The sequence below is a fragment of the Pseudophryne corroboree genome, chromosome 12 (genome assembly GCF_028390025.1).
Source record: "Pseudophryne corroboree isolate aPseCor3 chromosome 12, aPseCor3.hap2, whole genome shotgun sequence".
NCBI lineage: Eukaryota > Metazoa > Chordata > Amphibia > Anura > Myobatrachidae > Pseudophryne > Pseudophryne corroboree.
Genome location: NC_086455.1, coordinates 26,201,097 through 26,215,298, shown reverse-complemented (window position 1 = coordinate 26,215,298; position 14,202 = coordinate 26,201,097). Strand labels below are relative to the sequence as shown.

Sequence of the window (14,202 nt, the reverse complement as noted above, 5' to 3'; positions counted from 1 at the left end):
CCTGCCAGAATTCCATAAAAAACGGGAGAATAGGCCGCGAAAAAGGGGCGGAGCCTATCTCCTCAGCACACTGGCGCCATTTTTTCCCTCACAGCTCGGCTGGAGGGAAGCTCCCTGGCTCTTCCCTGCACAGTAAGAGGGAAAAGAGAGGGGGGGCATTAAAATTGGCACTGTATACTGTATATAAAAGCTATTAGGGACATAACTCAGTTAGTCCCTGTATATATATAGCGCTCTGGTGTGTGCTGGCATACTCTTACTCTGTCCCCCCAAAGGGCTTTTGTGGGTCCTGTCCTCGTTTAGAGCATTCCCTGTGTGTCTGCGGTGTGTCGGTACGGCTGTGTCGACATGTTGAATGAGGAGGCTTATATGGTGACAGAACAGAGGCCGATATATGTGATGTCGCCCCCTGTGGGGCCGACACCAGAGTGGATGGATAGGTGAAAGGTATTAACCGACAGTGTCAACTCCTTACATAAAAGGGTGGATGACGTAACAGCTGTGGGACAGCCGGCTTCGCAGCCCGCGCCTGCCCAGGCGTCTCAAAGGCCATCAGGGGCTCAAAAACGCCCGCTCTCTCAGATGGCAGACACAGATGTCGACACGGAGTCTGACTCCAGTGTCGACAAGGTGGAGACATATACACAATCCACTAGGAACATCCGTGACGTGATCCCGGCAATAAAAAATGTGTTATACATTTCTGACTTTAACCCAAGCACCTCTAAAAATGGGTTTTAGGTTTGGGGAGAAAAAACAGGCAGTGTTTTGTTCCCCCATCAGATGAATAAATGAAGTGTGTGAAAGCGTGGTTTCCCCCGTTAAGAAACTGGTAATTTATAAAAAGTTACTGATGGCGTACCCTTTCCCGCCAGGTGGATAAGTTACGCTGGGAGATATCCCCTAGGGTGGATAAGGCGCTCACACGTTTGTCAAAAAAGGTGGCACTGCCGTCTTAGGATACGGCCACTTTAATAGGTACCTGTTGATAAAAAACAGGAGGCTATCCTGAAGTCTGTATTTACACACTCGGGTACTAGACTGAGACCTGCAGATAGTGCTGCTGCAGCGTGGTCGGTGACCCTGTCAAACAGGGATACTAGTTGGCAAACATAAAAACATATTAAAGACGTCGTCTTATATATGGGGGATGCACAGAAGGATATTTTGCCGGCTGGCATCCAAAATAAATGTAATGTCCATTCTGTCAGGAGGGTATTAGAGACCTGTCACTGGACAGGTGATGCTGACTTAAAAAGCGCATAGAGAGCCTTATAAGGGTGAGGAATTATTTGGGGATGGTCTCTGGGACCTCGTATCCACAGCAACTGCTGGGAAGAAATAATTTTACCTCAGGTTCCTCACAGACAAAGGTACAGTCCTTTCGGCTTCAGAAAAGCAATCGGGTCAAATGGCGCTTCCTTTCTGTACAGAGACAAGGGTAGAGGGAAAAAAGCTGCACCAGTCAGCCTGTTCCCAGAATCAAGATTCTTCCCCCGCCTCCTGTGAGGCCACACCATGACGCGGGTGCTCCACAGGTGTAGCCAGGTACGGTGGGGGGCCGTCTCAAAAATTTCAGCAATTAGTGGGCTCGCTCACAGGTGGATCCCTGTTTCTTTCAAGTAGTATTTCAGGGGTACAAGCTGGAATTCGAGATGTCTCCCCCCAGCCGTTTCCTAAAATATGCCTTGCTGACAACTCCCTCAGGCAGGGAGGCTGTGCTAGAGGCAATTAATAAGCGGTATTCCCAGCAGGTAATACTCAAGGTGCCCCTACTTCAACAAGGACGGGGTTACTATTCCACACGGGTTGGGGTACCGAAACCGCATGGTTCGGTGTCACCCATTTTATATTTAAAATCCTTGAACACAAAAATTCAAGTTCAAGAGGGAATCGCTCAGGGCGGTTATTCCAAGCCTGGACGAGGGGGATTACATGGTATCCTGGGACATCAAGGATGCTTACCTGCATGTCCCCATTTACCATCCTCGCCAGGAGTACCTCAGATTTGTGGTACAGGATTACCATTACCAAGTCCAGACACTGCCGTTTGGACTGTACATGGCACCGAGGGTGTTTTATCAAGGTAATGGCCGAAATGTTGATACTCCTTCAAAAAAAGGGAGTTGTAATTATCCCGTACTTGGACAATCTCGTTATAAGGGCGAAGTCCAAGGAGCAGTTGGTAGTCGGGGTAGCACTATTTTGGAAAGTGCTACAACAGCATGGTTGGATTCTAAACAGTCCAAAGTCACAGCTGGTTCCTATGACACGTCTACTGTTCCTGGGGATAGTTCTGGACATAAACCAGAAATAGTGTTTCTCCCGGAGGAGAAAGCCAAGGAGTTGTCATCTCTAGTCAGAGACCTCCTGAAGCCAAAATAGGTAGCGGTGCATCATTGCACGCGAGTCCTGGGAAAAAATGGTAGCTTCCTACGAAGCAATCCCATTAGGCAGGTTCCATACAAGAACTTTTCAGAGGGACCTGTTGGACAAGTGGTCCGGATCGCATCTTCCGATGCATAGGCTGATAACCCTGTCTCCAAGGACCAGGGTATCTCTACTGTGGTGGCTGCAGAGTGCCCATCTTCAAGAGGGCCGCAGGTTCGGCATACAGGACTAGGTCCTAGTGACCATGGATTCCAGCCTTTGAGGCTGGGAGGCAGTCACACAGGGAAGACATTTCCAGGGACTTTGGTCAAGTCAGGTTATTTCCCTACACATAAATATTCTGGACCTGAGGGCCATTTACAATGCCCTGAGGCCGGCAAGGCCTCTGCTTCAAAACCAGCCGGTACTGATCCAATCAGACAACATCACGGCAGTCGCCCATGTAAACCAACAGGGCGGCACAAGAAGCAGGATGGCGATGGCAGAAGCCACAAGGATTCTCCGATAGGCGGAAAATCATGTGTTAGCACTGTCAGCAGTGTTCATTCCCGGAGTGGACAACTGGGAAGCAGATCTTCTCAACAGACACGACCTCCACCCGGGAGAAAGGGGACTTCCTCCAGAAGTCTTCCAATAGGATTGTACACCATTGGGAAAGGCCACAGGTGGACATGACGGCGTCCCGCCTCAACAAAAAGCTATAAAAGATATTGCACCGGGTCAAGGGACCCTCAGGCGATAGCTATGGACGCTCTGGTAACACCGTGGGTGTACCAGTCGGTTTATGTGTTCTCCCCTCTGCCTCTCATACCAAAGGTACTGAGAATAATAAGAAGGCGAGGAGTAAGAACGATACTTGTGGATGGCCAAGAAGAGCTTGGTACCCAGAACTTCATGAATTTATATCAGAGGACCCATGGCCTCTGCCACTCAGACAGGACCTGCGGCAGCAGGGGCCCTGTCTGTTCCAAGACTTACCGCAGCTGCGTTTGTCGGCATGGCGGTTGAACGCCGGATCCTGAAGGAAAAGGGCATTCCGGAGGAAGTCATTCCTACGCTTACTAAAGCCAGGAAAGAGGTTACAGCAACTCATTATCACCGCATATGGCGAAAATATGTTGCATGGTGTGAGGCCGAAAGGGCCCCAACAGAGGAATTTCAACTAGGTCGATTTCTGCATTTCCTGCAAGCAGGAGTGACTATGGGCCTTAAATTGGGTTCCATTAAGGTACAGATCTCGGCTCTGTCGATTTTCTTTCAAAAAGAACTAGCTTCAGTACCTGAAGTTCAGACATTTATAAAAGGAGTGCTGCAGAGTCAGCCCCCGTTTGTGCCTCCTGTGGCACCTTGGGATCTCAACGTGGTGTTGAGTTTCTTAAAATCACATTGGTTTGAACCACTAAAAACCGTGGGTCTGAAATATCTCACGTGGAAGGTGGTTATGTTATTGGCCTTGGCTTCTGCCAGGCGAGTATCAAAGTTGGCGGCTTTGTCTTGTAAAAGCCCTTATTTGATTTTCCATATGGATAGGGCAGAATTGAGGACTCGTCCCCAGTTTCTCCCAAAGGTGGTGTCAGCGTTTCACCTGAACCAGCCTATTGTGGTGCCTAGGCTACTAGGGACTTGGAGGACTCCAAGTTGCTAGACGTTGTCAGGGCACTGAAAATATATGTTTCCAGAACGGCTAGAGTCAGAAAATCTGACTCGCTGTTTATCCTATATGCACCTAACAAGCTGGGTGCTCCTTCTAAGCAGACTATTGCTCGTTGGATTTGTAGTACAATTCAGCTTGCACATACTGTGGCAGGCCTGCCACAGCCAAAATCTGTCAATGCCCATTCCACAAGGAAGGTGGGCTCATCTTGGGCGGCTGCCCGAGAGGTCTCGGCTTTACAACTTTGCCGAGCAGCTACTTGGTCAGGGGCAAACACGTTTGCAAAAATTCTACAAATTTGATACCCTGGCTGAGGAGGACCTGGAGTTCTCTCATTCAGTGCTGCAGAGTCATCCGCACTCTCCCGCCCGTTTGGGAGCTTTGGTATAATCCCCATGGTCCTTACGGAGTTCCCAGCATCCACTAGGACGTTAGAGAAAATAAGAATTTACTCACCGGTAATTCTATTTCTCGTAGTCCGTAGTGGATGCTGGGCGCCCATCCCAAGTGCGGTTTATCTGCAATACTTGTACATAGTTATGGTTAACTAAATCGGGTTATTGTTGAGCCATCTGTTGAGAGGCTCTATTGTTTCATACTGTTAACTGTGTTTCATATCACGAGTTGTACGGTGTGATTGGTGTGGCTGGTATGAGTCTTACCCGGGATTCAAAATCCTTCCTTATTGTGTACGCTCGTCCGGGCACAGTACCTAACTGAGGCTTGGAGGAGGGTCATGGTGGGAGGAGCCAGTGCACACCAGGTAGTCTAAGATCTTTCTAGAGTGCCCAGCCTCCTTCGGAGCCCGCTATTCCCCATGGTCCTTACGGAGTTCCCAGCATCCACTACGGACTACGAGAAATAGAATTACCGGTGAGTAAATTCTTATTTTTTCTCTTCCTACAGTATAACGCCCACCCCGCTGGGTGAAGGGAAGAGCACGACGACCATTGGTTTGGTTCAGGCTCTGGGCGCTCATTTGAATCTCAATGCGTTTGCCTGCGTCAGACAGCCTTCTCAAGGCCCCACGTTTGGAATCAAAGGTCAGTTGACGGAGGGTAAAGTCAGCCGCAAAGCCTCATTTATCTTGCGTCATAGCACCTTGTGTGCGTTTTACATCTCCTGCGCATTAGAGTGGGAGTGGCTAGAACAACCTGTTGCCGCAGCGACACAGCGATTTGGGAGATATGTGAGCTGACTGTTTTGTGATGGGAGGGGAGTAATCTGCACAGTAATAAGGGAAGACTCCTGTCACAGTGACGCTGGTAGTGACAAAGGGTCCAGTGTTCTAGGGCTAGAAGATCATGAGGATCTAATTGTGTTACATGTACAGTTGGGATACTGGTCTATCTGACTCTTTGATTGTTCATTAGAGTCAGACAAGGCCACATTTATAATTATTTTAGAGATATGCAAGGTTCTTTGTTCAGAATAATTTTTGCCCGCAGGGATCTCTCATAAACCTGGCTAGTATGAGGTTTGATTTGGTATTCTGTATGTATTGGCGTTTTTATAATGGGTGCAGTGTGTGTATGGATGCACACACACTGCATCCATATTTTAATACTTACCTTTCCGGAGTCCCGCTACATGCGCAGAAAAAAATCGCAGCCAAAATGGCCGCAGCGCATTCACAGTGGTGAAATTAGTCTCCGGAATATGGTGCATGCCATGTTTTCGGAGACCTGCGGAATAGACTCCGGCACAAAGCTGAAGCCTACTGCGCCATGCAGAGGAGGGGGCCACATCCAGACTCTGCACCCTGATAAAACGCCCCTGACTGTTTGGTAGAATCTCACCTTAATACTCCCAAACAATTGTTCTAAATAATATTTTACTATTTTAATTCTTCGCAGACTGAGTTTTTGAATTTTTTCAGACATGGGGAAACCTGAAATATATTAGGGACGTTTCTGAATACTGGTGCACAGATAAACGTTCTGCATCCCATTGCAGCTACTCTGATATTTGCTTTGATTTTCTGAATTGTTCAACCAAAATGATTGGATTAGATTGATTGATATTGGTGACGGTAAAGTTTTCTGGTGTACAGTAAAAAAAACTGTCCTAGCAACCAGATTGTGTCATTCTTTTTAACGAACAGGTTTGTAAATAGATGTAGATGTCTAGTTGCTATAGAATCTATAGCATAGATTATAGAACATTGCGCTGGTTCATCTTCCCATTATTACTCTTAAATATGCTCTGAAATGTTTGTCCCTCCTATCAAGAAAGATTTTGGAGTAGGTGTTTCAGTCCCTCTACCCCACCCACAGTCTGTGTTTCAAAAATGAAAGGAGCTGGTTAGTTTGTACTTTGTCTCACTCCAAGACTTTGTAAATAGACCCCTGTATTTGAAAAATGATCATTAGTAGCTGATTGGTTGGTGGTTTGAGGCATGGCAAAGCTTGTAGAGAGATTTAAAGTACCAGCCAATCGATTCCTAACTGTCATTTTTCAAACATGGCATGTAAACGGACAGTTAAGAGCTGATTGGTTGTTACTTTATCTCTTTCCACTTTATCTCTCTACAAGCATTGCTAAATCTCCCCCTTTATCTCTCCATGCTATGATACATCTGCCCCCATAATACTGTACTCTGCTAGTATTAAACACACAACACTCCCTTTAGCTTACGTGCACGTTTCTTATTGCATTGTTTGCAGGAGGTGCAGCTGGAGGAGGATATTCACAGGTCATCCCGATGGAAGAGGTAAACCCATATTAGAGGTTTGCTGTATTACATTGCATTCTAGTTTAGCAATGGTTAACGCCACACGTCCTGTGTTTCCTCTATTTTTAGACTGTATAATGAATAGTGGGATCATTGCCCCTCATGGATATAATATTCTTATAAGCTTACTTAGTTTTGATATCATCAGTTGTGGTTATTAGTGATACTATGGGGAATATATAAGGCTTACTTCACCTTCTAAAAAGATATTTGAAAAGTAATTTCAACATCCCCTATATGTCTTGTGATGGCTCCCGGCTGTTCAGCCTACAGATGTAATAAAGATGAAAAGATCCCGTATCATTAGTTATCATGCTGCAAATTGTATGTGTAATGCACTCCTCAGAAGGAAGGAAAGCAAATACTTACCTGTCCCTGTAACTCCCTCTGGCCAGCCATAGTTTTTTGCCAGTGCCCTGCATAGTAGATTAGCAAAGATTTGGCTTTTTTTTTTTTTGTTCTTTGATCTTTTTTATCCTTTACTTACTGAAGTCTCTGGTAGCATCCACCTCGGCTTCATTTATTACTAATGGTGTCATTTATGGCACAACCCTGGAGAGAGAGCTCATGGATCTCCAGCCTTGCGACCACTGGTGGTATAAATCTTCTGCTTTCCATCTACAAGTCCCTCCTCGCACTCCACCTCAGACGACGCCAGGACAGAAGGCCAAGCGACACCTCAGCCGTGAGGGGATGGTTTTCCCAGTGGCCCCTCTAGACATTCTCCAGGAATCATCATCGTTACCCTACAGTCCAGCCGAAGGTCCAGACAGATGGTGAAGATCCTCGAACATTCTCAGCCAGGCAGTTCCATGTGATTTGTAATGGCCCACCTAAGGCATACATAACCATTCCTGCCCTGAGTATATATCAGGGTAGGCCCAATGGGATCTTGCAAGTAGTCCCAGTGACTTTGCAGCACACCAGGAGATCCTCACAGCTGGCCACCGCTTTTTAGCTATAGGGGGAGATGTAACTTCTCCACTTTATCTCTCTTAAAGGTTTGATACATTTCCCCAATAATGACTTGTCACAGGTCACTAATACTACATTCAGACCGCAAATGCCAGATCCTACCCGGTAAGACAAACGTGTACTTACCGGGTGGGATCCGGCATTTGCGCTCCGCTGCTGGCTTTCCGACCCGGCAATATACCGGGTCGGTTGCCATAGCAGCGGAGGGAGCAGCAGCAGCAGGGGCGGGGGTGGAGGCGGCGCCGGGAGATGAGCTCATCTCCTGCGCCGCCTCTCCCTATGCTGTGAATGGGAACCGTGTCGCATCGACACGGCTCCCATTCACACCGCACCTGACCCGGTAATCAACCCGGGTAAAACCCTTCTTTTTTACCGGGTTCAATTACCGGGTCAGGCGACCCGCTAAATCGTGAAAGGACCTTTCACATCGCACACTGACCCGGTTCGACACGGCAATAAGCCGTGTCGATACCGGGTTATTTGTGCGATGTGAAAGGGGTATAACTTGTGACAGACTAATATTGTAGGAGGGTTCCAATGGCCACCAGTAGTACCTGACGATGACCATCGCTGGCTTTAGGGCTTGATAAACAGGGAGTAGCTCAAAATCCATAACAACTGATGTTTTCACCTGTTTTGGGTCTTTTCTCCCACTGAAAAATAGGCCAGTATGTTTTCTTATGAAGAGGTGAAATAAGCCTTTAATAACAATAGGTTACAAAAGAGCAAAAATTATCTAGAACCCTCAGCAATCAGATCTCAGTGTGTAACAGTCACCCTAATGAAAGTGAATGTCAGATCGGTCGCTATGCGGTACAGATCGTGTTCTATGTGCACTGTTACTATATATACAGCCTTTGTTTTGTGTAGGTGATAGGTGCTACAGTAATTGTACTTTGTGAAGCTGAAAACATTTATTATGTTTCTCTAACGTCCTAGTGGATGCTGGGGACTCCGAAAGGACCATGGGGAATAGCGGCTCCGCAGGAGACTGGGCACATCTAAAGAAAGCTTTAGGACTAACTGGTGTGCACTGGCTCCTCCCCCTATGACCCTCCTCCAAGCCTCAGTTAGATTTCTGTGCCCGACGAGAAGGGTGCACACTAGGGGCTCTCCTGAGCTTCTTAGTGAAAGTTTTAGTTTAGTTTAGGTTTGTTATTTTCAGTGAGACCTGCTGGCAACAGGCTCACTGCATCGAGGGACTAAGGGGAGAAGAAGCGAACTCACCTGCGTGCACAGTGGATTGGGCTTCTTGGCTACTGGACATTAGCTCCAGAGGGACGATCACAGGCCCAGCCATGGATGGGTCCCGGAGCCGCGCCGCCGGCCCCCTTACAGATGCTGAAGCAAGAAGAGGTCCATAAATCGGCGGCAGAAGACTTTCCTGTCTTCATAAGGTAGCGCACAGCACTGCAGCTGTGCGCCATTGCTCTCAGCACACTTCACACTCCGGTCACTGAGGGTGCAGGGCGCTGGGGGGGGCGCCCTGAGACGCAATAAAACATACCTTACATAGCAAAAAATACATCACATATAGCTCCTGGGCTATATGGATGCATTTAACCCCTGCCAGAATATACAAAAAACCAGGAGATAGGCTCCGCCCCCTTTACGGCGGCCTTATCTCCTCAGCACACTGGCGCCATTTTCCCTCACAGCTCAGTTGGAGGGAAGCTCCCTGCTCTTCCCTGCAGTCACTACACTACAGAAAAAAGAGAGGGGGGCACTAATTAGGCGCAGTATTAAAACATACAGCAGCTATAAGGGGAAAAACACTTATATAAGGTTATCCCTGTATATATATATATAGCGCTCTGGTGTGTGCTGGCATACTCTCCCTCTGTCTCCCCAAAGGGCTAGTGGGGTCCTGTCCTCTATCAGAGCATTCCCTGTGTGTGTGCTGTGTCGGTACGTTTGTGTCGACATGTATGAGGAGAAAAATGATGTGGAGACGGAGCAGAGTGTCTGTAACAGTGATGTCACCCCCTAGGGGGTCGACACCTGAGTGGATGTACTGTTGAAAATTACGTGACAGTGTCAGCTCTATATAAAAAAAACAGTGGTTGACATGAGACAGCCGGCTACTCAGCTTGTGCCTGTCCTGACGTCTCATAGGCCGTCAGGGGCTCTAAAGCGGCCGTTACCTCAGATGGCATATACAGACGCCGACACGGATACTGACTCCTGTGTCGACGGTGAAGAGACAACCGTGATTTCCAGTAGGGCCACACGTTACATGATTGAGACAATGGAAAATGTTTTTATACATTTCCGATAATACGAGTACCACCAAAAAGGGGTATTATGTTCGGTGAGGGAAAAACTACCTGTAGTTTTCCTGAATCTGAGAAATAAAATGAGGTGTGTGATGATGCGTGGGTTTCCCCCCGATAACAAATTTCTTAAAAAGTATTGGCTGCATACCCTTTCCCGCCAGAGGTTAGGGTGCGTTGGGAAACACCCCCTAGGGGGGATAAGGCGCTCACACGCTTGTAAGAACAAGGGCTCTACCCTCTCATGAGATGGCCGCCCTTAAGGATCCTGCTGATAGAAAGCAGGAGGGTATCCAAAAAGGTATTTACACACATACTGCGACCAGCTATCGCCTCAGCCTGGAGGTGCAGTGCTGGGTTGGCATGGTCGGATTCCCTGACTGGAAATATTGATATCCTAGATAAGGATAGTATATTATTGCCTATAGTGCATTTAAAAGATGCATTTCTATATATGCATGATGCACAGCGGAATAATTGCCGACTGGCATCAAGTATAAGTGCGTTGTCCAAGTCTACCAGTAAAATGGTCAGGTGATGCGGATTCCAAACGGCATTTGGAAGTATTGCCTTTGAAAGGGGACATTTGGGGTCGGTCTTTTAGACCTGGTGGCCATGGCAACAGCTGGGAAATCCACGTTGGTACCCCAGGTCGCCTCTCAAAATAAGACGCCGTATTATCAGGCGCAGTCCTTTTTTGGCAAGCGGACAAAAGGTTCCTCTTTTCTGCTCGTGACAGAGGGAGAGGAAAAAGGCTGTAGAGATCAGCCAGTTCCCAGGCACGGTGGGGGCCCGTTCTCAATGAATTTCAGTGCGCAGTGGCTCACTCGCAAGTAGACCCCTGGATCCTTCAGGTAATATCTCAGGGGTACATATTGGAATTCGAGACGTCTCCCCCTCGCCGTTTCCAAAAGTCGGCTTTACCGACGTCTCCCTCTGACAGGGAGGCAGTTTTGGAAGCCATTCACAAGCTGTATTCCCAGCAGGTGATAATCGAGGTACCCCTCCTGCAACAGGGAACGGGGTATTATTCCACACTATTGTGGTACCGAAGCCAGACGGCTCGGTGAGACCGATTCTAAATCTAAAATCTAAAATCTTTGAACACTTACATACAGAGGTTCAAATTCAAGATTGAGTCACTCAGAGCAGTGATTGCGAACCTGGAAGAAGGGGACTACATGATGTCTCGGGACATCAAGGATGCTTACCTTCATGTCAAAATTTACCCTTCTCACCAAGGGTACCTCAGGTTATGGTACAGAACTGTCACTATCAGTTCAGACGCTGCCGTAGGGATGGTCCACGGCACCCCGGGTCTTTACCAAGGTAATGGACGAAATGATATCCCTTAGAAGGAAGGGAATTTTAGTTATCCCTTACTTGGATGATTCCCTGATACGGGTAAGATCCAGGGAACAGTTGGAGGTCGGTGTAGCACTATCTCAGGTAGTGTTGCGGCAGCACGATTGGATTCTCAATATTCCAAAATCGCAGCTGGTTCCGACGACTTGTCTTCTGTTTCCTAGGGATGATCCTGGACACAGTCCAGAAAAAAAGGTGTTTCTCCCGGAAGAGAAAGCCAGGGAGTTATCCGAGCTAATCAGGAACCTCCTAAAACCGAACCAAGTCTCAGTGCATCAATGCACAAGGGTTCTGGGTAAAAATGGTGGCTTCCTACGAAGCAATCCCATTCGTTAGATTCCACGCAAGAACTTTCCAGTGGAACCTACTGGACAAATGGTCCGGGTCGCATTTTCAGATGCATCAGCGGATAACCCTGTCGCCAAGGACAAGGGTATCCATCCTGTAGTGGTTGCAGAGTGCTCATCTTCTAGAGGGCCGCAGATTCGGCATTCAGGACTGGGTCCTGGTGACCACGGATGCCAGCCTGCGAGGCTGGGGAGCAGTCACACAGGGAAGGAATATCCAGGGCTTAGGGTCAAGCCTGGATACATCACTTCACATAAATATCCTGAAGCTAAGGGCCATTTACAATGCTCTAAGCTTAGCGAGACCTCTGCTTCAAGGTCAGCCGGTGTTGATCCAGTCGGACAACATCATGGCAGTCACCCACGTAAACAGACAGGGTGGCACAAGAAGCAGGAGGGCAATGGCAGAAGCTGCAAGGATTCTTCGCTGGGCGGAAAATCATGTGATAGCACGGTCAACAGTATTCATTCCGGGAGTGGACAACTGGGAAGCAGACTTCCTCAGCACGACCTCGACCCGGGAGAGTGGGGACTTCACCCAGAAGTCGTCCACATGATTAAAAAACTCGACAGGTATTGCGCCAGGTCAAGAGACCCTCAGGCAATAGTTGTAGACGCTCTGGTAACACAGTGGGTGTACCAGTCAGTGTATGTGTTCCCTCCTCTGCCTCTCATACCCAAGGTACTGAGATTGATAAGATGGAGAGGAGAAAGCACTATATTCGTGGCTCCGGATTGGCCAAGAAGGACTTGGTAACCGGAACTTCAAGAGAGGCTCACGGAGGATCCGTGGCCTCTACCTCTAAGAAGGGACCTGCTCCAGCAAGGACCCTGTCTGTTCCAAGACTTACCGCGGCTGCGTTTGACGGCATGCCGGTTGAACACCGGATCCTGAAGGAAAAAAGGCATTCCAGATGAAGTCATCCATATCCTGATCTAAAGCCAGGAAGGATGTAACCGCAAAAACATTATCACCGCAATTGGCGAAGATATGTTGCGTAGTGCGAGGCCAGTAAGGCCCGACGGAGGAAATTCAACTGGGTCGATTCCTACATTTCCTGAAAACAGGAGTGTCTATGGGCCTGAAATTGGGGTCCATTAAGGTTCAGATTTCGGCCCTGTCAATTTTCTTCCAAAAAAGAACTAGCTTCAGTCCCTGAAGTTTGGACGTTTGTAAAAGGGGTACTGCATATACAGCCTCCTTTTGTGTCTCCAGTGGCAATTTGGGATCTCAATGTAGTTTGGGTTCCAAAAGTCACATTGGTTTGAACCACTTAAATCTGTGGAGTTAAAATATCTCACATGGAAAGTGGTCATGCTGTTGGCCCTGGCCTGGGCCAGGCGCGTGTCAGAATTGGCGGCTTTATCCTGTAAAAGCCCTTATCTGATTTTCCATTCGGACAGGGCGGAATTGAGGACTCGTCCTCAGTTTCTCCCTAAGGTGGTTCCAGCGTTTTCACCTGAACCAACCTATTGTGGTGCCTGCGGCTACTAGGGACTTGGAGGAATCCAAGTTGCTGGATGTTGTCAGGGCCCTGAAAATATTTCCAGGACGGCTGGAGTCAGGAAATCTGACTCGCTGTTTATCCTGTATGCACCCAACAAGCTGGGTGCTCCTGCTTCTAAGCAGACTATTGCTCGTTGGATTTGTAGTACAATTCAGCTTGCACTTTCTGTGGCAGGCCTGCCACAGCTAAAATCTGTAAAAGCCCGTTCCACAAGGAAAGTGGGCTCATCTTGGGCGGCTGCCCGAGGGGTCTCGGCTTTACAACTTTGCCGAGCAGCTACTTGGTCAGGGGCAAACACGTTTGCTAAATTCTACAAATTTGATACCCTGGCTGAGGAGGACCTGGAGTTCTCTCATTCGGTGCTGCAGAGTCATCCGCACTCTCCCGCCCGTTTGGGAGCTTTGGTATAATCCCCATGGTCCTTTCGGAGTCCCCAGCATCCACTAGGACGTTAGAGAAAATAAGAATTTACTTACCGATAATTCTATTTCTCATAGTCCGTAGTGGATGCTGGGCGCCCATCCCAAGTGCAGATTGTCTGCATTACTTGTACATACTTATTGTTACAAAAATCGGGTTATTGTTGTTGTGAGCCATCTTTTCAGAGGCTCCTTCTGTTATCATGCTGTTAACTGGGTTCAGATCACAAGTTGTACGGTGTGATTGGTGTGGCTGGTATGAGTCTTACCCGGGATTCAAAATCCTTCCTTATTGTGTACGCTCGTCCGGGCACAGTATCCTAACTGAGGCTTGGAGGAGGGTCATAGGGGGGGGAGCCAGTGCACACCAGTTAGTCCTAAAGCTTTCTTTAGATGTGCCCAGTCTCCTGCGGAGCCGCTATTCCCCATGGTCCTTTCGGAGTCCCCAGCATCCACTACGGACTATGAGAAATAGAATTATCGGTAAGTAAATTCTTATTTTTAGACTTCAGTACAGATCGCTGTGGTTCCTAATC

The 14,202-nt window shown here is 48.0% G+C and overlaps 1 protein-coding gene across 2 annotated transcripts in view; it reads left to right on the top strand.

The window, feature by feature from the left end:
• The window catches only part of MTHFD1 (methylenetetrahydrofolate dehydrogenase, cyclohydrolase and formyltetrahydrofolate synthetase 1), a 168,981-nt gene that overhangs the window by 57,426 nt on the left and 97,353 nt on the right, over nt 1-14,202 (top strand). For both annotated transcript variants that reach the window (XM_063947235.1, XM_063947236.1), the window contains 2 exons: nt 4,952-5,088; nt 6,712-6,758. In XM_063947235.1, coding sequence (XP_063803305.1) covers nt 4,952-5,088; nt 6,712-6,758 — 184 coding nt within the window. The remainder of the gene's footprint in view (nt 1-4,951; nt 5,089-6,711; nt 6,759-14,202) is intronic.